General features: G+C 59.1%; 1 protein-coding gene across 3 annotated transcripts in view; it reads left to right on the top strand.

Annotated features, from left to right (window-relative positions):
- The window catches only part of TRPV4 (transient receptor potential cation channel subfamily V member 4), a 40,470-nt gene extending 23,934 nt beyond the window's left edge, over positions 1 to 16,536 (top strand). For 2 of the 3 annotated variants that reach the window (XM_077835036.1, XM_077835039.1), the window contains 11 exons: positions 373 to 671; positions 2,928 to 3,107; positions 4,470 to 4,628; positions 5,136 to 5,228; positions 6,270 to 6,343; positions 7,096 to 7,261; positions 9,041 to 9,107; positions 9,801 to 10,117; positions 11,212 to 11,339; positions 12,743 to 12,864; positions 13,380 to 16,536. In XM_077835036.1, the coding sequence (XP_077691162.1) occupies positions 373 to 671; positions 2,928 to 3,107; positions 4,470 to 4,628; positions 5,136 to 5,228; positions 6,270 to 6,343; positions 7,096 to 7,261; positions 9,041 to 9,107; positions 9,801 to 10,117; positions 11,212 to 11,339; positions 12,743 to 12,864; positions 13,380 to 13,540 (1,766 nt within the window). In that variant the 3' untranslated portion in view covers positions 13,541 to 16,536. The remainder of the gene's footprint in view (positions 1 to 372; positions 672 to 2,927; positions 3,108 to 4,469; positions 4,629 to 5,135; positions 5,229 to 6,269; positions 6,344 to 7,095; positions 7,262 to 9,040; positions 9,108 to 9,800; positions 10,118 to 11,211; positions 11,340 to 12,742; positions 12,865 to 13,379) is intronic. The other variant, XM_077835037.1, reaches the window with a different exon arrangement.
- The last annotated feature ends 3,866 nt before the right edge of the window (positions 16,537 to 20,402 follow it).

The raw sequence follows: 20,402 nt of genomic DNA, 5'->3' as shown, positions 1-20,402 counted from the left end.
GCTGGGTCACAAGGACAGTCTCACACGCAGTCACGTTGTGCGTGCCGTCGCACCCGTGTGCAATCCCTTACGCTCTCAGTACCTTGCGCTGGTCCACACCAGTCTGTGCAGGATCTCCCCGTTGGGTCACAAGGACAGTCTCACACGCAGTCACGTTGTGCGTGCCGTCGCACCCGTGTGCAATCCCGTTACACACTCACGCTCCTGATTACTTCACCACTGTTCCCTCGCTGCCTGGGGGAGCAGACCGGCTGCCTCTCCTCAGGCCTCTGGCCTGGCTCCCCCTAGCTGGCTGCCCAGTGCCCAGAGCCCGGTTCTGAGGGTGGCGGGGCCGAGAAAGGCTGACGTCTGTCGTGCTCTCTCCTGTGCCAGGCGAGCTGCCCCTCTCCCTCGCTGCCTGCACCAACCAGCCGCACATCGTCCACTACCTCACGGAGAACGCGCACAAGAAAGCAGACTTGCGGCGCCAGGATTCGCGGGGCAACACGGTGCTGCACGCCTTGGTGGCCATCGCCGACAACACCCGGGAGAACACCAAGTTTGTCACCAAGGTGTACGACCTGCTGCTGATCAAGTGCGCCAAGCTCTTCCCCAACACCAACCTGGAGGCCCTGCTCAACAACGACGGCCTCTCGCCCCTCATGATGGCGGCCAAGATCGGCAAGATCGGGGTAAGGGCGTGTCATACCTGTCCCCCTCCAGCTGCTGCCGCAGGGAAAGGGCACAACCAGCTCTGCCAGCCTGTGGGCGAGGGCCGCTCTTCCCCCACTGCCCCTGCAGCTCCCTCAGATGGCAGTGGCATCCCCCAGAAGGGCAGGAGATGCTGATCAGCATACAGCTCCTAGGCAGGGGTGACTGCGTTCTGGGGTGACTGTGCAGTCTCCGTATTGGGGGGCAGTCTGTGTACACGACTTCCGCTCAGCGAGTGTGTATCCTTGTGCATCGATAACAACCCAGCACATCAGTCGAGCGCTCGGCTCACGGGGCTGGAAGCCCGGGACTGACCCCCAAGTCCCTGTAGGTCCAGCATATGAGCAAGAAAAGGTGGGTCAGGTAATATCTTTTATTGGACCAGCTTCTGTTGGAGAGAGGGACAAGCTTTCGAGCCGCTCTGAGCTCTTCTTCTTCCCAGAGGGTCCCACTAAATACAGGGTGGGACAGATTGTTACGCATAAGGGGTTAGCGCATATTGCGAGAAACCACTTCAAATGGAGGCAGGTGTCCTTTGAGGAGGAGGGCTGGCAGGGCAGCTGTGGGGTGAGGTTTGCCCTGGGCGCTGTGGGGTTTTGTTCTGTTAGCATTGTCCTGCAGGAGTTCATCTGAGCGCGCAGGGATTGTCTGGTTTCACCCGCATGGTTGTTGGGGTGCTCGACGCGCCGGATGACACACCACGTGTTGGGACAGGCATGTGCAGGACCCACGGGTGCTCACCCACCCACCCGCAGCAGGAGCTGGTTCCCCTGATTGCCCCAGGGTGCACTGCTATGAGGGCTGGGGAGGGACTTGGGGCCTGGCTGGTTTGTGATTTGGTGACTGCCTCCCCCTAGCGGCCGGTCGCAGGTCTCCAGCGGGGGTGTGGGTGTTTAAGAAGCTGCCCTGGAACCTTGCAAGACAAACGGCTCTTTGGTGAAGAGGGCCCTGATCTTGGGCATAAGTGTAGCAGCCCATTAACAGGCTCGGTTAATGAATCTCAGGTGTCTCGAGTGTGCACTGCCCTTCTCTTCTACCTCGTCCCCCTCCCCCAGCACCGTGCAGCTGGGACCGTGGCGGGGTGCGTGTGTGTGTCTCCAGTTAACGACACGGGGATTGGGAATTAACAGGCGCTGTATGACGTTACTGCTGTGGAAACAGTGGTACAGCTGTGCCGGTCACTGCTGCGCCTTTCCACCCAGGGAGCAGGCCTCGTGGGGTCTCACGGCACTCCCCAGCACCACCACCCCGGCCACTCTGGGGCAGCATCATAGGGGGGCCCAGCCCATCATGGTCAAGCAGAAAAGTTACCCCAGGGCCTTGAGGAAATGAGGTGCTATCCAGGCCGGTAAAACAGGTGTGGGGTAGAGAGGAAGCGGGGGAAGAGCCTCCATCACACAGTAATTGCTGTGGGAATATTAAAGCCAAATCTTTCCATGCTGGCCCCTGATTCTGGCTGGCTGCCTCAGTTATCGGTGCTCAGTGTGGGACACTCTGGGTTGGCGTGTCAGATAGTCAGAGGCTCGGCCCCTCTGAAAACCTGGCCCAAAGTTGGGTGCCCAGAATCAGCAGCTGCTGCTGAAAATAGTGGCCTGGACTTAGAGCAACTGGAAACCCCTGCACCCGGCTGCTCAGTGCAACAGAGAGAGTGGGGGGCTCTGAGCAGTGTGTCCCGGTGCCTGGTTACTCAGGGCTGCAGGGAAAGCCGGGGGCTCTGAGCAGAGAGCGGGGGGCTCTGAGCAGTGTGTCCCGGTGCCTGGTTACTCAGGGCTGCAGGGAAAGCCGGGGGCTCTGAGCAGAGAGCGGGGGGCTCTGAGCAGTATGTCCCGGTGCCTGGTTGCTCAGGGCTGCAGGGAAAGCGGGGGGCTCTGAGCAGAGAGCGGGGGCCTCTGAGCAGCGTCTCCCAATGCCCAGCAGCTCAGGGCTGCAGGGAGAGTGGGAGGCTCTGAGCAGAGAGCGGGGGGTCTGAGCAGTGTGTCCCGGTGCCTGGCAGCTCAGGGCTGCAGGGAGAGCAGGGGGCTCTGAGCAGCATGTCCCGGTGCTCGGCAGTTCAGGGCTGCAGGGAGAGCAGGGGGCTCTGAGCAGAGAGCGGGGGCATCTGAGCAACGTATCCCGGTGCCCGGCAGCTCAGGGCTGCAGGGAGAGCGGGGAGCTCTGAGCAGAGAGCGGGGGGCTCTGAGCAGTGTAACTTTCTATACACATCGTGCTGTGGGTGACCATCCTCCCCCATCCTCCAGATGTTCCAGCACATCATCCGCAGGGAGATCACGGATGAGGACGCCCGCCACCTCTCCCGAAAATTCAAGGACTGGGCTTATGGGCCCGTCTACTCCTCGCTCTACGACCTCTCCTCACTGGACACCTGTGGGGAGGAGGTGTCTGTCCTGGAGATCCTGGTGTACAACAGTAAGATCGAGGTGAGCGCTGAGATGGCACCAGGGAGGGAGGCAACAAATGGTTGGGCACACAGCCTGGTGTGGGACTGGGCTGCCGAACGAGGGCCCATAGGCATGACAGGCCCCTTGCAGGACCCAGCCCCCAATGCCTCAGCCATTGTGAAGATTTTGGGAGGATGCAGCCTGGTTCATGCACAGAGACGACCCAAGGTCAGGCACGGCCAGCGCCGCCCCATCTCCATTCCCCGGCCGCGGGCACGGCCAGCGCCGCCCCGTCTCCATTCCCCGGCCGCGGGCACGGCCAGCGCCGCCCCGTCTCCATGCCCCCCGGCCGCGGGCACGGCCAGCGCCGCCCCGTCTCCATGCCCCCCGGCTGTGGGCATGGCCAGCGCCGCCCCGTCTCCATGCCCCCCGTCCGCGGGCACGGCCAGCGCCGCCCCGTCTCCATGCCCCCCGGCTGTGGGCACGGCCAGCGCCGCCCCGTCTCCATGCCCCCCGGCTGTGGGCACGGCCAGCGCCGCCCCGTCTCCATGCCCCCCGGCTGTGGGCACGGCCAGCGCCGCCCCGTCTCCATGCCCCCCGGCTGTGGGCATGGCCAGCGCCGCCCCGTCTCCATGCCCCCCGGCCGCGGGCATGGCCAGCGCCGCCCCGTCTCCATGCCCCCCGGCCGCGGGCACGGCCAGCGCCGCCCCGTCTCCATGCCCCCTGGCTGTGGGCATGGCCAGCGCCGCCCCGTCTCCATGCCCCCCGGCTGTGGGCATGGCCAGCGCCGCCCCGTCTCCATGCCCCCCGTCCGCGGGCACGGCCAGCGCCGCCCCGTCTCCATGCCCCCCGGCTGTGGGCACGGCCAGCGCCGCCCCGTCTCCATGCCCCCCAGGCACAGCCAGCGCCGCCCCGTCTCCATGCCCCCCGGCCGCGGGCACGGCCAGCGCCGCCCCGTCTCCATGCCCCCCGTCCGCGGGCACGGCCAGCGCCGCCCCGTCTCCATGCCCCCCGGCCGCGGGCACGGCCAGCGCCGCCCCGTCTCCATGCCCCCCGGCTGTGGGCATGGCCAGCGCCGCCCCGTCTCCATGCCCTTTCAGGCACGGCCAGCGCCGCCCCGTCTCCATGCCCCCCGGCTGTGGGCACGGCCAGCGCCGCCCCGTCTCCATCCCCCCGGCCGCGGGCACGGCCAGCGCCGCCCCGTCTCCATGCCCCCCGGCTGTGGGCACGGCCAGCGCCGCCCCGTCTCCATCCCCCCGGCCGCGGGCACGGCCAGCGCCGCCCCGTCTCCATGCCCCCCGGCTGTGGGCACGGCCAGCGCCGCCCCGTCTCCATCCCCCCGGCCGCGGGCACGGCCGCCCCGTCTGCGTGGCCCTGAACTCACGCACCGGGTTGCTGCAGAACCGCTACGAGATGCTCGCCGTGGAGCCCATCAACGAGCTGCTGCGCGACAAGTGGCGGAAGTTCGGGGCCGTCTCCTTCTACATCAGCGTGATCTCCTACCTCAGCGCCATGGTCGTCTTCACCCTCGTCGCCTACCACCGCCCCATGGAGGGCACGGTGAGTCTCACGCCGCCCGGCCCGCCGGGTCCCTGGGGCTCGGGGCGGCTGCTGTGGGTCTATGCAGGAGCAGCAGGTTCCCGCTGTTGGACTGCACGTAGAGCTGAGCTTTCCGGGCAGTCCCTTGTGGTTCCCCCAGAGCTCAGCCTGTTTAACCCCCGGGGGGTCCCCCTGCCCCCTGGGAGCTACAGCCCAGGCCAGGGAGACAGCCCTGGATCCCACCTCCGGCTGCACCTCAGAGCACTGGGCCATCCGGGATCCCTGCCTGTGGCAGTGGCCAGTGCCTGACCCTGTAGAGGAAGGTGAGCCTGTCCGGGTGCCCCCGCCGGGTGTGTCCTGGGCAGCGTCTGGCTCACGGCGCCTGGGAGAGGGGAGGGCTCTCGTTTCTGCCTGGGGCAGGCTGGCCTCAGCACTGGGAGGCAGGGAGCATGGCGCTGTAGGAGGCCATAGTGCTGGGATTTGGGGGTAACGTTCTCAGCACCGGCTCATCCCTTTCCCGCTCTGCAGCCGCCGTATCCCTACACGACGACCATTGACTACCTGCGCCTGGCCGGGGAGATCATAACCCTCTTCACCGGAGTCTTGTTCTTTTTCACCAACGTAAGTGGAAACCATTCACCCCCTCGCACAAGTGCTCCCTCTGTCTCGCACGAGAGCCTCCATGCCCCTCAGCCCTCACAAGTGTCCCCCATCCTGCCACTCTGCACGTGCACGGGTGTCTTGTCTCACACACACGCAAGGGGCAGGGCCCGACTCTGAGACCCACAAACCCCGCAACACACGCTTCCCCAAGAACAGACCACACCGAGCTGCCTGGCACCGGGAGAGCTCAGCGGGCACCCACACCCTTCCCAGGAATCTCTGAGCACCCTTCCCTTGAGGGCCTGTTCTGCCAGGCCACATCTGTACTGCGCTTGGCAATTGCCCCTTGGGCTGCAGCCCTCAGACTGCTCCTGCCAGTCTCCCCAGAGCTTCCCTGGGGGACCAAGTTGGGGCAAGGCAGAGGCAGAGTGGGGTGGGGTGGTCCGTGGGGCTGGGAGCTCTGATTCAAGGTATTTAACACACCCAAAAGGGTTTTTAAAACGTCCTCTGGTTCACTGTGGGGAGCTGGCACCCTGAGGGCCCAATCCCAGCGGGTGTAAACCATGGACGCCGGCGGTGCTACGCCATGGGGCCACATCCGCTCACACCAGCCTGGGAGGCGGCCCCTTCCTGCTGTCTGTCCCTTATCTGAATCTCTCGTGGTGCCGGTCCTGGTCCCCACGCCCATAGGTCTGGCTTCCCTGCACAGCAGGGGAAGGGTTAAATGCAGAACGAGATGGCTTTGCCTTTACAAATTTAGGATAAAACCTAGAGCTGCCCCCATTCCTGCGGGGGTGGGTCAGGTTAGAGGCTCTTCCTTAGCACTGAGCCTTAGCATTGAGCCTCCTTCACCTCCCCTCCTCTGGGTGGAGCAGGGCCAGTCCTGCCTCCAGCCCTGTAAGGACCCTGCGGGGATGCCAGCTCCTCTTGTGCTGCCCACTGTGTGCGCCCCAGCCGGTCCCAGCCTCTGCCTCCACCCATGCGTCCGCGTCCCCCCGGGTGCCGCAGTGTGCGCCCCTCCCCAAGCTCCGGCTCCACCTTCTTTTCTTTCTTCCTCAGCTAAAGGATCTGTTTATGAAGAAGTGTCCAGGGGTGAATTCGTTCTTTATAGATGGCTCCTTCCAGCTGCTCTAGTAAGTCACGATGCCCTTTGCCCATGGTGTACCCCACCCATCGCCCGTGAGACGTCATCTACCCCCCAGCCCTGGACATGCATTTGGAAGGGAAGTGCTGGTTGCAGGTGCCCGGGGGCTGGGATCAGCCGTATTGTCTCGGGGAGATGTCAGCCCAGCCTGGCGCTGATGGAGTCTCCTTGGTAGTGGACAAAAGCGCAGAGGCTCCCGGTATGCCGTCTCTGGCTCTCTGGCCGGGGATCCCAATAGACACCTTGAGAGAGGAGACGGGTGTGCGAAGAAATACAGACACGATCTCCTTCCCCGGCTGCAGAACTCTCCCCAGCTTTTGCTGGGTCTGCCCCCTGCGAGGGGTGCCACGTCAGAGGGGACGGCTCTGCAGCCTGACGTCCCTGCACCTGCGGGTTCACATCCCAGCAGGGATCTCCTCCTTCTGCCCTGCCCTGCCCTGTGCTCTGTGTGGGTTTCTCAGATGGGAACTGAAGCTCCCAGGGCACTGCATATGCTCCGGATCCCCACACAAACACTGCTGCAGCACGCTGCCCGCTGTGCTCCACAGGCCCCGGGGGTCCTCGTAAGGCACGTTGGAAGTTGCTAAAGAGGCGTACCTGCCATGGGACGGTAGCCAGTCCCATTGCTCCTACGGTGCCCTGGGGCAGGACTGGCAGAGTGCAGGAGCTCGACCCTCCTGGGCTGGTTCATTCCAGGGGGATGTTTTGATCTTGCCTTTGAATCCTCCTGCTCTTCCTCAGCTTCATCTACTCGGTGCTGGTGATTATCACAGCAGCGCTGTACCTGACGGGGATCGAAGCTTACCTGGCTGTCATGGTCTTTGCCCTGGTCCTGGGCTGGATGAACGCACTTTACTTCACCAGAGGCCTGAAACTTACAGGGACCTACAGCATCATGATTCAGAAGGTCAGGCAGAGACCAGGCCTGTGTGTGAATGGGGGTGTGTGTGTGTGATACTGTTTACTCTGGGAGCTCGTCAGGGCTGGGGCTGTCTCTCACTATGTGTCCATGCAGCCCCCAGCTCAGTGGTATGATAATGCACCTAATCATGGTAACAGATGTGCCTGGGTCCAGGGTCTCCTGGTGCTTTTGCAGGTGTGTATGGAGCTTTAACCTCTGTCCTGGCCAAATTCCAGCCAATCCCATTCTTCTCCCTCAGCTACCCCAGCAGTTGCAATTGGATACAGGAGTCGTCTTCATGGCCTGTCCTGAACTGCTGCATGCAAACAGAGCCTGGTGGAAGGGATGTTAAACCTCAGGCTGCAGGGATTAAGCCAATCTCTAGCTATTAGGGATTAGGATGAGACCTTCCTGGGGACAGATTAACCCAATCGACCTATGCAGGGTTCTTTTTCCTTCCTCTGAGGCATCTGGTGCTGGCCTGTCTGAGACAGGACACTTGGTTAGATGGACCTTGGGTCCAGTCCAACCTAGTAATTTCTGTGCTCCTATGGCATATCTTTGTGCTGTTAAACAGGTGTGACAGAGTGCTGAAGCCAGCACTCTGGTCACGTAAACACCAATTAATTCCCCCCAGGGTGGACCTGATGGGGCCTAATTAGTGGATTAGAATGTGCTGGGAGTGGACAAATGAGCGGACTGGCCCATTAACACAGAAGGTATAAGAAGGCAGAGGAAGGAAGTGCAGGGGAGAGAGTGGTAGGCTACTGTCACGGAGTCCCGGGGCGACGCTCTGGAATAGCTCCCTACGAAGCCAGTCAGGACTCTGGGGAAGTCTCCTCTCTGTGAGCAGACTGTCTTCAGGACACAAAGCTCACACAGCTTCCACCTTCCTCTGCCCCTCCATTCACTTCCCACAGCGAGTCTGCTCAGGCAGGGCTCCTGGGGAAGCCAGAGGGTCCTGCCCCCCAACTTCGCAGTCAGACGTGACTCTCAGCCAGCCAGTAAAACAGAGGTTTATTAGACGACAGGAACATGGTCTAACACAGAGCTTGTAGGTGGAGAGAACAGGACCCCTCAGCGGGGTCCATTTTGAGGGGCAGTGAGCCAGACAACCACGTCTGCACTTCACTCCATTTCCCCAGCCAGCCCCAACTGACTCCCCCTCCAGCCCCTCCTCCTCTGGGCTTTGTCCCTTTCCCGGGCCAGGAGGTCACCTGATTCCTTTGTTCTCCAGCCCTTTAGCTCTCACCTTGCAGGGGGGAAGGGCCAGGCCATCAGTGGCCAGGAAACAGGGTGTCGGCCATTCTCTGTGTCCAGACCCCTGCACACACCTGCCCTCTAGGGCTCTGCAATGATCGTACACCCTCATCCCACCCCCTAGAGACTTAAGAACTGCACAGGGGAAACTGAGGCACCAGCACACTATTCAGAGGAAACATTAAGAACAGTCCCGCTTCGTCACAGCTACCAGAACGGATCTGTGGGTAGAGAGAGCTCTTCCCTCTCCTCAGCAGAGAACTGAGGAGAAACTAAAGCTGTAAATAATTGTCGTGTATGGGCAGGAAGGGGGTGGGAAGAGGAAAGGTAAATGAACTGCCCTGGGGTGTCTCTGAGTTTGTGTAGACAGAGCAGAAGACAGGAGTGGGACATCACCCTGTCAGGGGAGGCATAATCCAGGGATGGCTGCGTTTCAGTGAAGTGGCTGCTGCGGGGCTCTCCAGGAATGTAAGGGGCTGGCTCTGATCCCAGCACAGCTAAGCTCTGCCTCTGGGATTTTTTCAGATCCTCTTCAAAGACCTTTTCCGGTTCCTCCTGGTCTACGTGCTCTTCATGATCGGCTATGCTTCAGGTAGGCGGCACGTCCGTGGGAGCTGTGGAGGGTCCTAGCTCGGTGCGTGGAGCGGGGAAAGCAGCAGGGAGCAGGATGGGCCCTGGCGTAATGCTCAGCCGAGTTGGAGAACCTCAGCCCGAGTTAAAGGGAAAACACGGCATGTTGGCACTGGCCCGTGGGAACGCAGATAGACAACGGGTTGAGTTCCGCTGGCTTTGAGGGCGGGGCGGGGGAGGAATCTCTCCAGGGTTTATTGTTCAGATCCCCTGGAACGGGAGCGGTGGGGAAATGGCTCGTGTGCCAGCGGACAGAGGCGTCAACGCAGTGTGGCCCGGGCTGTGGTATAGGAGCTGAGTGCCCCAGCTGGCCATTCATTTACCTTCCTTTGCACCCCGCGGCACTAGTGAGAGAGTTATGCAGGGAGGCCAGGGAATGCCGCCCTCGCTCTCTGACCCTGGGCTTTGGGAGCCTTCACTCTTCCACTGGGAGATGCGGGGAGCTCTCTGGGCTGGACCGGGATGAGGGCAGAGCATGGGGCCCAGGTCCCCACAGGTGCAGGCTCCCGGCAAGGCGGCGCTCGGCTAACTCTACACAGCCTAACGAGTCATCCAGAGAGGTGGTGACCTTGACTTGGCCAGTTCTCCCAGCTAAGCCCCTGGCTGAGTCCTCTCTGGATCTCACCCGTATCCCTCCCTCCTCTCCCTGGACCAGCTCTGGTCTCGCTCCTGAACCCTTGTGCCAGTGCCGAGGCCTGCAACAAAGACAAGTCCAACTGCACGGTGGCCGCCTACCCATCCTGCCGGGACAGCAAGACCTTCAGCAACTTCCTGCTGGATCTCTTCAAGCTGACCATTGGCATGGGCGACCTGGAGATGATCGAGAGCGCCAAGTACCCCGGCGTCTTCATCATCCTGCTAGTCACCTACATCATCCTTACCTTCGTGCTGCTTCTTAACATGCTGATTGCTCTGATGGGGGAGACGGTGGGGCAGGTCTCCAAGGAGAGCAAGCACATATGGAAGCTACAGGTAACGTCTGGCCAGGCCTTGGCTGCCAGGGACACCCTGTCAGGACAAATGCAGGGGGCCCGCCGAGGCCAAGTTAAGCTGCTCGCAGGCTGGCCTCCTCCCCAGAATCCTCCATGCTGACTCCATGCCCCGCCCCAGGAGAGAACGGCCATATATGAGATGCTTCTAGCGTCTACGGAGCACCCGATGCAGGTGGTGCAGTGGAGCCCTGGAGATGGGGAATAGGAGCAGCTGAGGCCTACTGCCCTCCGAGCTGCTGGTGGCCCCTGGGGTTTCAACCCCCAGGCTGAGATCCATTGCTCTATGCTGCCCAAGCTGCTGATGGCCCATCCATTAGCGTGCACGTCCTGCTGAGGACACCAGGTCCATAGTCCTGGACACTAGGGTGTCAGCCCCTATGCTAGGCTGTGTCAGCCCCTTCTTCCAGCTGGCACCTACTGGGGGTAACACAGGGGGAAATTGTGGTGTAGAAAGGGCTTCGGCATTTTTATCGCCATGTTCACTTCCCCTGCTCAGGGACTGGACATGGAAATGACCTGGCAGGTCCCATCTGGTCCATGACCACCTGCGTGGCCAGAGCAGGAGAGTGGCCTGTTCTCCTGCCCTTTGCACTCTAGACTGGGGTGTCTCCCCTGATGGAGCCTCATGGGAAGGAGGGACACTCCTGCCCTCATATACACACGCACCTTCCATCGGTTGCATCAGGTGTCACACACAGGTACCTAGGGGCAGGACTGGCCTGTGCCGCTAACCCAGGGAGATGCTGAACGAACTGAGGATGACCCTGGCTGTGGGGAGCTTGGCGTAATTGTCTGAGCCCTTTTGGGGAGCTCATGTGCCTGAGGAAGAGGTGAAATGGGTGCGAAGCTGTGGAGTTGAGTGATGCCTCCCTGCAGTGCGTAGCTGGCCTTAACCCCAGCAAGATCCCAGCCTGAGGGACATCCGAGGGAGTGTGTGACCACTGGGGTGGGATTTCCCACAGTCCCCCCGGGCAGTTTGGTGCCCAACGCCCATTGGAAGCCAGGGGTCAGATGCCCAGCCCCCCCGTTTGGTTCCACTCTGGCTGACGGGCCTGTGTACTCCTCCCTGTGCAGTGGGCCACCACCATCCTGGACATCGAGAGGTCCTTCCCGGTGTTCCTGAGGAAAGCCTTCCGCTCGGGGGAGATGGTCACCGTGGGGAAGGGCACCGATGGCACGCCGGACCGGAGATGGTGTTTCAGGTAAGCTTGGGGGGCCAGCAGGGAATCAGCTGGCCAGTAGCTCAGAGGACTACAAGCCCTTTGGGTTTGTGCCTCGCCAAGTGCCTTCGACCTAGGCTCAGACCCAAACCCCCTGGGAAGCCCAGACCCACCCCAGCCTTGGGCCCATCCCCACAACACCCATAAACAAACCGAACCATCGGGCTAGTTAACCTCCATCCTGAGGCCGCCCCAGCTCCAAACGTGCTGCAAGCTGATGGGCTCCTGCGGCTGCACTGTTAATGAAGGGTGTGGTCCTTTGCATAGCAATGAAGGCATGAGGCCGGCTCGGCTCCCAGCGGGGGCCAGTCAGTATTTAAGCAGCCAAGTAAATATGAAGGAGGGACTCTCACTGCCAGGTGTGACAGTGTTTCATGGACTGTCTCCATTGATTCATAATTAGGCCTCGTTAGAGCCGAGTAGTTTGTACTAACCAGGAGCCAGGCAGACTGGCCTCTGCCATTCTCTGTGGGGCTGAATCACTGGTTGTCTTTCAATGGACGATACGGTGTCGCTGCGGCTCGGCTGCGAGTATCGGGGCCGTCCCATGACACGGGTGCCTCTGGCGGAGCGAGTGGGCAGAGTGAGTCCTGGGGGACCTGTAGGGAAGACAAAAGCCAGGGCCCGACTTGTCCAGAGCTCGGGAGCTGGTCTCCCAAAGGCGCTACCTGGTGCCGCTTAACCGGACGGGCGCCCCCAGCCTATCTCACCCCGACGTGCTGCATGGGAAGGCTCCAGGTCATGGTGCTTTGGGTGAACCCTGGGGCAGGGGGCTGCATTGGGAAGAGCCGCGGTGCAAGGCTGTGCTAAATGAGTTGTGACAGGCCTGTGCCATGGCTGGGGACTCTCATGCAGCCAGCTTGCTGGCATTGGTATGTCACCCAGTGTTCATGGGCTCTCTCGAGATCACTGGGGAGTGGGGACACCTGGTGCGAGAGATTCCTGGCTCTGGTTACACCCCAGCCCCTCCCCCAGTGCCAGGCCCCATTTGCTGGACGTAGGCTGAGCCCTGCCATTTGCTAAAGGGTCTGCCAGTGCATAGGCTGCCCTGTGCCTCAGCGGGCTGCTCCAGGGGGCTGCTCTCGTCCCTGCCGCCTCCCCCACAGCAGATGCCAGCAGCCTGGGAGAGGGAAACGCAATGACTGAGTCTCCTGCTGGTCATTGCATGGACCATGCACCTACCCTTCCGCAGCTCCACTGTCCAGGGGCACCCACTCTTATCCTGCTGCCTAGATACCGTGGCGATGGGCCCGCGTAAGAGCCTGACCAGGGCAGGACAGAACCCAGAGGAATTCCCGCTGCAGGGCGCGGGGCTGGGCTCCAGGGCTTGTCGCCCCACTTCAATTAATTGCCATTGCCCCAGGAGTGCCTTCGTTCTCCCACAGGGTCGATGAGGTGAACTGGTCTCACTGGAACCAGAATCTGGGCATCATCAATGAGGATCCAGGCAAGAACGACACCGATCAGTATTACGGGTTCTCCCACACCGTGGGCCGGCTGCGCAGAGGTGAGCGGTGGGACAGGGGGACCCAAGGCACTGCTCTATGGGAGGGATCTGGGGTCCGGGGGTGGAGGGGGGAGTTGCCCCTTGGTGGCGCCTTTGGGATCTCATGGGAGTTAAGGAGTACCATGTGCATGTTCCCCCAGTGTAACCTGCTGTGTGCCCTTGGGGGAGCCTCCTTTGGCTGATCTCTAAGCGGGGGTGTTGGCAAATGGGGACATTGGGGCAGAGGCCTCCCTGCGTCCCAGCAGGCGTGAAGGACTCTGGCCGGGGGCTGGCTGGGCTCAGCAGTGCTGGCCGTGCTTCTGAAACGGGCGCGGAGATCACGGCAGGCAAAGCTGCATCCCAGCAGTGAGCGAGAGGGCTGAGGAAGCCAGCGCAGGAGCAGAGGCAGGGGGAGAGATGAGGGCTGTGTGGTGGGATGGGACGAGCCCACAGGATCCAGACTGGGGGGTGGAGGGAGTTGGAGTTACCGGGCCAGGGTAACTCCCACTAAATGGCCTCTCCCCATCCCCATCCAGCAGATCGCTGGTCGAGCGTGGTGCCCCGGGTGGTGGAGCTGAATAAGAGCTCGCAGCCGGAGGAGGTGGTGGTCCCGCTGGAGAACAGGGGGATGTCCGATGGGCACGAGTGGAAGCAAGGGCATCCCTCAGGCTGGCGGAAAGAGGACTCCTACATCTAACAGTGGGCTCAGGCATGAAGGGAGAAGCCAGCGCCGGCTCTGTCCTCTGCTGCCCACCATGCACAGACCCCGGCGTGGGGCAGCGGGGCTGACGTGCACAACGCAGGCAGGAACCAACCAGCAACGGAGCTTCTGAAACAGCCTCCCTCCTGCCAGCGGCATGCAGCGCATCGCCGGAGCCCCCGGCTCTCTCCTGGAGCCCTGCGCGCAGCCCTTGGGTCTGAAAGGGCTCGTCCAGCAGGGCCCTGGCTGCCTCAGACACAGCAGTGGTGAAATAATCATTTTGCTATTGTTATTTCCAAGCGCCAAGCCTCTGGCTCCAAACCCTTTGAGCCTGACCGTCGTGACGTGCAGAGCAGGGCTGTAGAGAGAAGAGGGATTTGCAGGGAATGTTCATGAGATGCTCACGGGGCAGCATCTAACTCTGCCACCCCCAAGCCCTACGGTGTGCCCATGCCCGGCTCTCATCCTGCACATGCTGGTGTGTGTGTGCGGGGGCCCTGGTGGAGAGACCGGCCGGTGCTGAGATGTCACTTCCCGGGCACCGTGCCTGGGCTGCCCTTGGTATGCACTCCCCTGGCTGGGCAGCAGCCAGTCGGCGTGCAGAGCGTCTCAGTGGGAACGCCGTGCATACCCATGCCCTTGGCACCAGGATTCCAGCTGGACGGGGAACTGCCCAGTGTCCCCTGGGGAACGAGCTCATGTGCCTAGTGAGTGTCACCAGTGAGCGTGTTGTGCACAAGGAACCCCACTCCCAGCCTCAGCCATGCGCGGATCTCCAGGGGCGCCGGCATTTGCACGAGCTCCCCCAACAATCGGCTGGGGAAGGGGACACCATTGTCCAGCCGACGGACAGGAAATCTGTCTGAGCTGCCTCCTCCCAGGAGCCGGCGTTCAAGCCTGACCTTTGCTTTCTGCAAATGTCAGTGCTGGCAAACCCGACCCCAAGGGTGCCCCGGCAAAGCCAAAGCACACGCCCTGCCCAGTGGCACACCCTGGTCCCAGGGCCTAGTGCAGATTCCCCAGCCCTTTCCTAGCCAGCCCTCTTGAGAGTGGCTAGAGAACAGAGATGGGTAAGAACCACAGCCAGGGATCCAGCCTGCCCTGCACAAGCTGCGGGAGAGCCTAGAAATCAACCTGCTCAATGCAGGGATGTTCCTTACAGCGTGTTCTCCAGGCCGTAGATCAGCCTGTTTCCAATACCCTGGGCAACGGGGCTCCCTCTCTCTCCCTGCAGAGGTTGCTTTCACCTTAACGTGGCTCTCTGAAGAGCAGACCTGGACCGAGGGTCATTCACCTCCTGAATGAGGGAGGGATAGCTCAGTGGTTTGAGCATTGGCCTGCTAAACCCAGGGTTGTGAGTTCAGTCCTTGAGGGGGCCATTTAGAGATCTGGGGCAAAAAAATTGGGGATTGGTCCTGCTTTGAGCAGGGGGTTGGACTAGATGACCTCCTGAGGTCCCTTCCAATCTGGAGATTTTATGATTCTCTGTCTCAGGCAGCTCCCTCCTTCACCCTGCTCTGTGCCACAGGTACCTTGCAGGCTAATGGCACGGCTGCCCGTTTCCCTGCACAAAGTATGTTAATCAGTGATCATTTCCAGTGCTCCTTCCTGACAGAGCTGGAGTTAGAGCTGCCCCGTTTCCCTCCCTGCCTTGGTGGGACAGGGCTCCGTGCGGTGGAATCGCTGCTGTTACCCACAGGGCATCGGCTCTGTTAGCACCAAGGGGCTCATCCGTCCACGGTCTCCCCTGGCACTGAGTTCTGTGCTGACAAAGGGCCTGAAGGTATGTGCTGGGGCAGTGATGCCAGCTGTCCAGAAGCTAAGGCCACCGAAGCTGGGTGAAGAGCCAGTGAATTAGCTGCCAACAGACACAGGTTTTACAACTTTGTTTGCAATCAGCTGAGGCATGGCCCCGGCCACCATTCCTCAGCCTTAAGGCTGCTCGCTGGCTCTGCCCTGTGCCCACTGTGTCCGCTACGTGCTCTTTGGAATTCCTCCTCTGTGACTGGTCACTTAAGTCACATGGCGTTGTTTCTGCTCCCTGACCGGATGGTTCCCACGCCCACGGAAATCTTCCAAGTTGGTCCTTGAATATTCAGGGGGTGAATGCCTGTGCAAATTCGTGCCATGCAGTCAGCGTGCAAAGCCATCTGTGCATAAGTACTTGTGTCCCATTTCTTCTCTTTGGAGGTGCTTGGGACCAAAATGTCACTTGTGAGAATGTTCAAGAGGAGTACAGCGGGGGGGCCGTGGAGAGGCAAAGCACAATCCTGATGTTTACTCAAACGAATGTTTGTCACTGCCATTTGCCAGCCTTTGCCCCACTGTACTAGAGACGCAGGCAACTGGAGTTTGGGCCCCTTTCTACTGAACGGTGGGGCATTCCATTCAGTTCCAAATCCCATCTGGTAAAAACCACAGGCGTTCGTGATGGAGAAGGCTTGGTAGCCCCGTTCCTTTCCCTTTGCTTTCCACTGCCAATGCAGGATTGTTCCTTGCTGCCTCAGGGATTTGTCCAGCCTCGTTGTAACCGTCTCGTGATGGACTCCCCTTGAGACGTTAGTCTCCAGACTGGTAGCTCTCCCCAGGCCAGCTCTAGCCAAGTTTCCAGCCTTAACAAGAGAGATGGGAGTCAAGTTTTAAAGAAGCCACGAGAACTAGTCTTGATGGTTCAGGTAGGAGAGTGGAAGAGCCAGTATTCTGCAGCACTGACTTTCCAGCTGGTATCTGTGACACCGGGAGAGTGACCCACCTAACCTGAGAGTAGTTTCACCAGGGAGTGATAAAGTAGCTGCTAAGCACTGCCCTCTCGCTAGCTATCGGGAGACGACTGTACCATCCGTGGGGAGGAATATTTTGCTAGTCCGAAAGGGAGCAGGAGAGATGAGAGCATTATCCATTACATCCATTACATCCAACAGGCCAGTGGTTGCGCCATATACATTTTTGCACAAGATTTATACAACTATTTATTTAGTAATAAAAACCAAACCACGCCCTCTGCCTCCGTGTTTTATTTGCTGATCCAGCTCTGAGAGTGTGTCCCAGGCTCCCTGGTGGCAGATGTAGAAATCTGCTGAAGGGCTAATCCCAAGGGTCAGTGTCCAAGAGATGCCAGCTCAGGTTCCTCTCTGTGGCCAGGTGAGCCTGTTGTTTGACTATCAGCTGTGAATGGGAGGTGCTGGTTTACTGGCCAAGAATCCCTTCTGTTAGCTGAACGCTCTAATCTGTGAGTGGCCATCACAGATTCTATGATGTTGGCCCTTGGCCACGCATCTTTAATACAGAGCAGAAGGCAGCAGGTTTCATCCTGCAATGCACCATCTTGCTGCAGGTAGCCTGACCCTGGAGCAGTGCATACGGGGAGGCTGTAGTTCTCATGGGCCGCCCCGTCATATTAAAGATGAAGTAGGATTGTGTCTCAGGCTCTGGGCAATGTGGCCCTCAGAGGGCAAAGACTGGGAGCTTCTGCAGCTCTAAGGGTTTCAGATATTGGTTCCTTGTTGTAGACCCATCTCTTCAGGCGCTCACATGGAATGGGTTCTGCTTGTGCTGTTGGACGGTGTGAGGGGAAGTCTTATTCCAGTATTCACGGGCCTTTTACTGGCTCAGATATAATGTTCTATACGGTCTGCTTGTCCGGCTATGTGCATCAGTTCCCTGTGTCCATGATCCAATATTCCTTTGAGGTGGTAAAGGACGTGATGATCCCACTCCCGGTGAGGCTTTTCTCCTCTGGAACGAGGTGTTTTCCTGTCCCGGCACAGGGCTGGGACTAGAACGGGTTGAAATTTTGCAAATGAAAACTTTTTGTTTCGAAAAATGGCCAAAAAAGAGAAAATCAAAAAATCATAGAATCAGAATCATAGGACTGGAGGCGCCCTCGAGAGGTCATCTGCTCCAGTCCCCGGCACTCAGGCAGGACTAAGTATTGGCGACATTTTCCTTTTTTTTTTTTTTTCAGAAAAAAATTGGGGCAGGCGGGGAGGATGGTGAAAATGTTTGGAAACCGAGGGAAAATGGGTCTGTTTTGACCTTGTCACAGTGAACCCAACCTTGACTTTTTTTTTCACGCGAATAGGGCTTCATTTTCTACCAGTTGTAGCTGTGGTCTCCTCTGACGAGTGCACGGGAGAGACCCTGCAGGCTGTGTCATACAGAGGGGAACTGGAGAGCTTGTGGTTTAGAAATGGCAAAATAAGATTGCAGCTCATCCAGAGAACGTCTAGGCAGTGCCCTGTGTTAAATCCGTCCACGGGCACCCAGGGCATTTGGTGTCTGTCTCATTCTCTTTGTAGATTAGAAGCTCCTTAGGGGCTGTCTCTTCTCCTGCGTCTTGTGTGGCACCGTGCCTCCAGCAATCCACAAATCATGCTCATGCTAAGGGGCAGATTTACAACCAACAAATACAGTTGCAGACAGGATCATTGGTGCTCGCATTACCTGCTGAGACGTCTGCATTTAGGGCTCTGTGGTTCCCTGTGCCGCTGATGGGCCCCAGGGCAGAGCACAGCACTGCGTTCCTTACTTACACTGTTAGGTGCCAGGGAAATGCCCAGCTCATGCCTTGGCAGGCAAAATTCTTCCAGTTGGGCATTAGAGGCGCTTTTCCATGGGATCAAAACAAGGGGCTGTTCCTGGCCCGGCGCTTCCTCACCCCCACTGGCTCTGTTGGCTGCCCGTAGGGCCCAGTCCCGCAGGCTGGAGCTCATTGCTCTCCTCTGTGCACAGAAAGTTGCCAGAGACTGGGCCTTAGTGTTTTCAGCATGAACATCCTTCCTCACAGCCTGTCTGCTCCCTGCCTGTGCCCTGATGCTGCATCTCTGTAGCTATGACATACCCACCATCTGCTGGGCCCGTGATGTCACACCGCTGCAGCAGCAGGAGGAGGAGGGAGCGATGGTGTGCACGTGGGTAGCTGCAGCCACTAGCATTGTGAAAAGCAATGGCGAAGGGGATGGGCGCCTGCTGTAAGCTGAGCCATCTGAAAGTCGCTCTTCAGGCATGGCTGAGAAGATCGTGTGGCCCAGGGCATTGGTGCCCCAAGGCGAGGTTGCTACGGAGGCCTGTGCTGTGGTGCGTGTGGCCTTTTTGCAATCCAACACTTCTGGTCAGGTAGCTTCTCGCATCCTTAAGAACGGCCACACTGGGTCAGATCAATGGTCCATCGAGCCTAGGATCCTGTCTTCTGACAGTGGCCTGTGCCAGGTGCTTCAGAGGGAATGAACAGAACAGGGTGATTATCGAGTGATCCATCCCCTGTCATCCAGTCCCAGCTTCTGGCAGTCAGAGGCTTAGGGACACCCAGACCATGGGATTGTGTCCCTGACTACCTTAGCTAATAGCCATTGATGGACCTTTCCTCCATGAACTTACCAAGTCTCTTTTGAACCCCCTTCTACTTTTGGCCTTCACAACATCCCCTGGCAATGAGTTCCACAGCTTGACACTGCGTTGGGTGAAGAAATACTTCCTTCTGTTTGTTTTAAACCTACTGCTTAAGAGCCTAAGAATGGCCACACTAGATCAGTCCAAGGGTCCATCTAGCCCAGGATCCCATCTTCCGACAGCGGCCAGTGCCAGGTGGTTCAGAGGGAACAAAGAGAACAGGGCAGTTATTGAGTGATCCATCCCATTATCTAGTCCCAGCATCTGGCGGTCACAGGCTGAGCCACCCAATCATTAAGTTCATTGGGTCCCATGTTTTTGTGTTATGAGAAGGAGTAAATAACCCTTCCCGCTTCACTCGCCCTGTGTCACAACCCCCTTCCTTGTCGCTTGTTGGAGATGAACAGCCCCTCATACGGCAGCTGTTCCACCCCATAATTAGCTTTGTTCCCCTTCTCTGCACCTTTCCCAATTCAAATCCATCTTTACTGAGGTGGGGGACCGGCGCTGCACGCACTATTCCAGGCGTGGGCGTGCCATGGTTTGATATAGAGGCATTATGATATTTTCTGTCTTATTATCTAGCCCTTTCTTGATGGTTCCTAATGTTCTGTTTGCTTTTTTGACGGCCACTGCACGTTGAGCGGGTGTTTTCAGAACACTATCCACGGTGAGTCCAAGACCTATCTTACCTCAGGGGTTGTGGGGAACAGGGTGAAAATCTACCATCCTCAGGGTAGAATTCTGATGGCGGCTTTGATGGCGCAGCAGGAAATTGGGGTCATGGTTTGCTGGGTGCACCAGAGACGTGTGGGGATCGCCTCCTGCCTGGCCTAGCGCTGCCTGTCCTCAGAACAGACAGCTCCCTGAGTTGGGATGAGAACTTCAGGGTTTTTAAATTGGGCTTGAGGAAGTTATCAGGGGAATTGAGTGTAAAAAAGGAATGTAACACCCCCCCCCACCCCGTTGGGTTCAATCCTGCACTATTTAAGGCAATGGGCATTTTCCCATCAGTGGGAATGGCAGCAGCATCAAGCCGAGGATAAGTAGATAATCAGCAATAAACATGATGATTTTGAATCTACTGCACTGTTGAAATGACCTCTCAAGGCTCTCAGTGTGTGAGTCTTTCCCTATAGCCAGCTGCCTGGCTGAGCTAGCGCTCAGGGCTTTTCTTCCCCATCAGCTGTAAATTGTGTTACGTGGGTGAAACTTGTTCACAATCTCATTCAAGTTTATTGACAGGGCAAGTTTCGACTCTTTAATTCAAGCTGGGGTCCTGGAGACGGTGATTGCAGCAGGGCGCCCTGGGTTACAGTCTGCAGCAAGGAGTGCTGGTGTTGATGGATACTTTAATTAAAAGTGCGCTGTGTGCAGGGAGGAAATTAACCCCTTCCCGCAGGCTGAACTCGCTGTTTCTCAGCGGAGGTTACAATAAACTCTATGTGCTGATTTGGTGCTGTCTGCGAGT

This window comes from Eretmochelys imbricata, chromosome 15, assembly GCF_965152235.1.
Source record: "Eretmochelys imbricata isolate rEreImb1 chromosome 15, rEreImb1.hap1, whole genome shotgun sequence".
In the NCBI taxonomy this organism is placed as follows: domain Eukaryota; kingdom Metazoa; phylum Chordata; order Testudines; family Cheloniidae; genus Eretmochelys; species Eretmochelys imbricata.
This window is presented reverse-complemented; position numbering and strand designations above follow the sequence as displayed.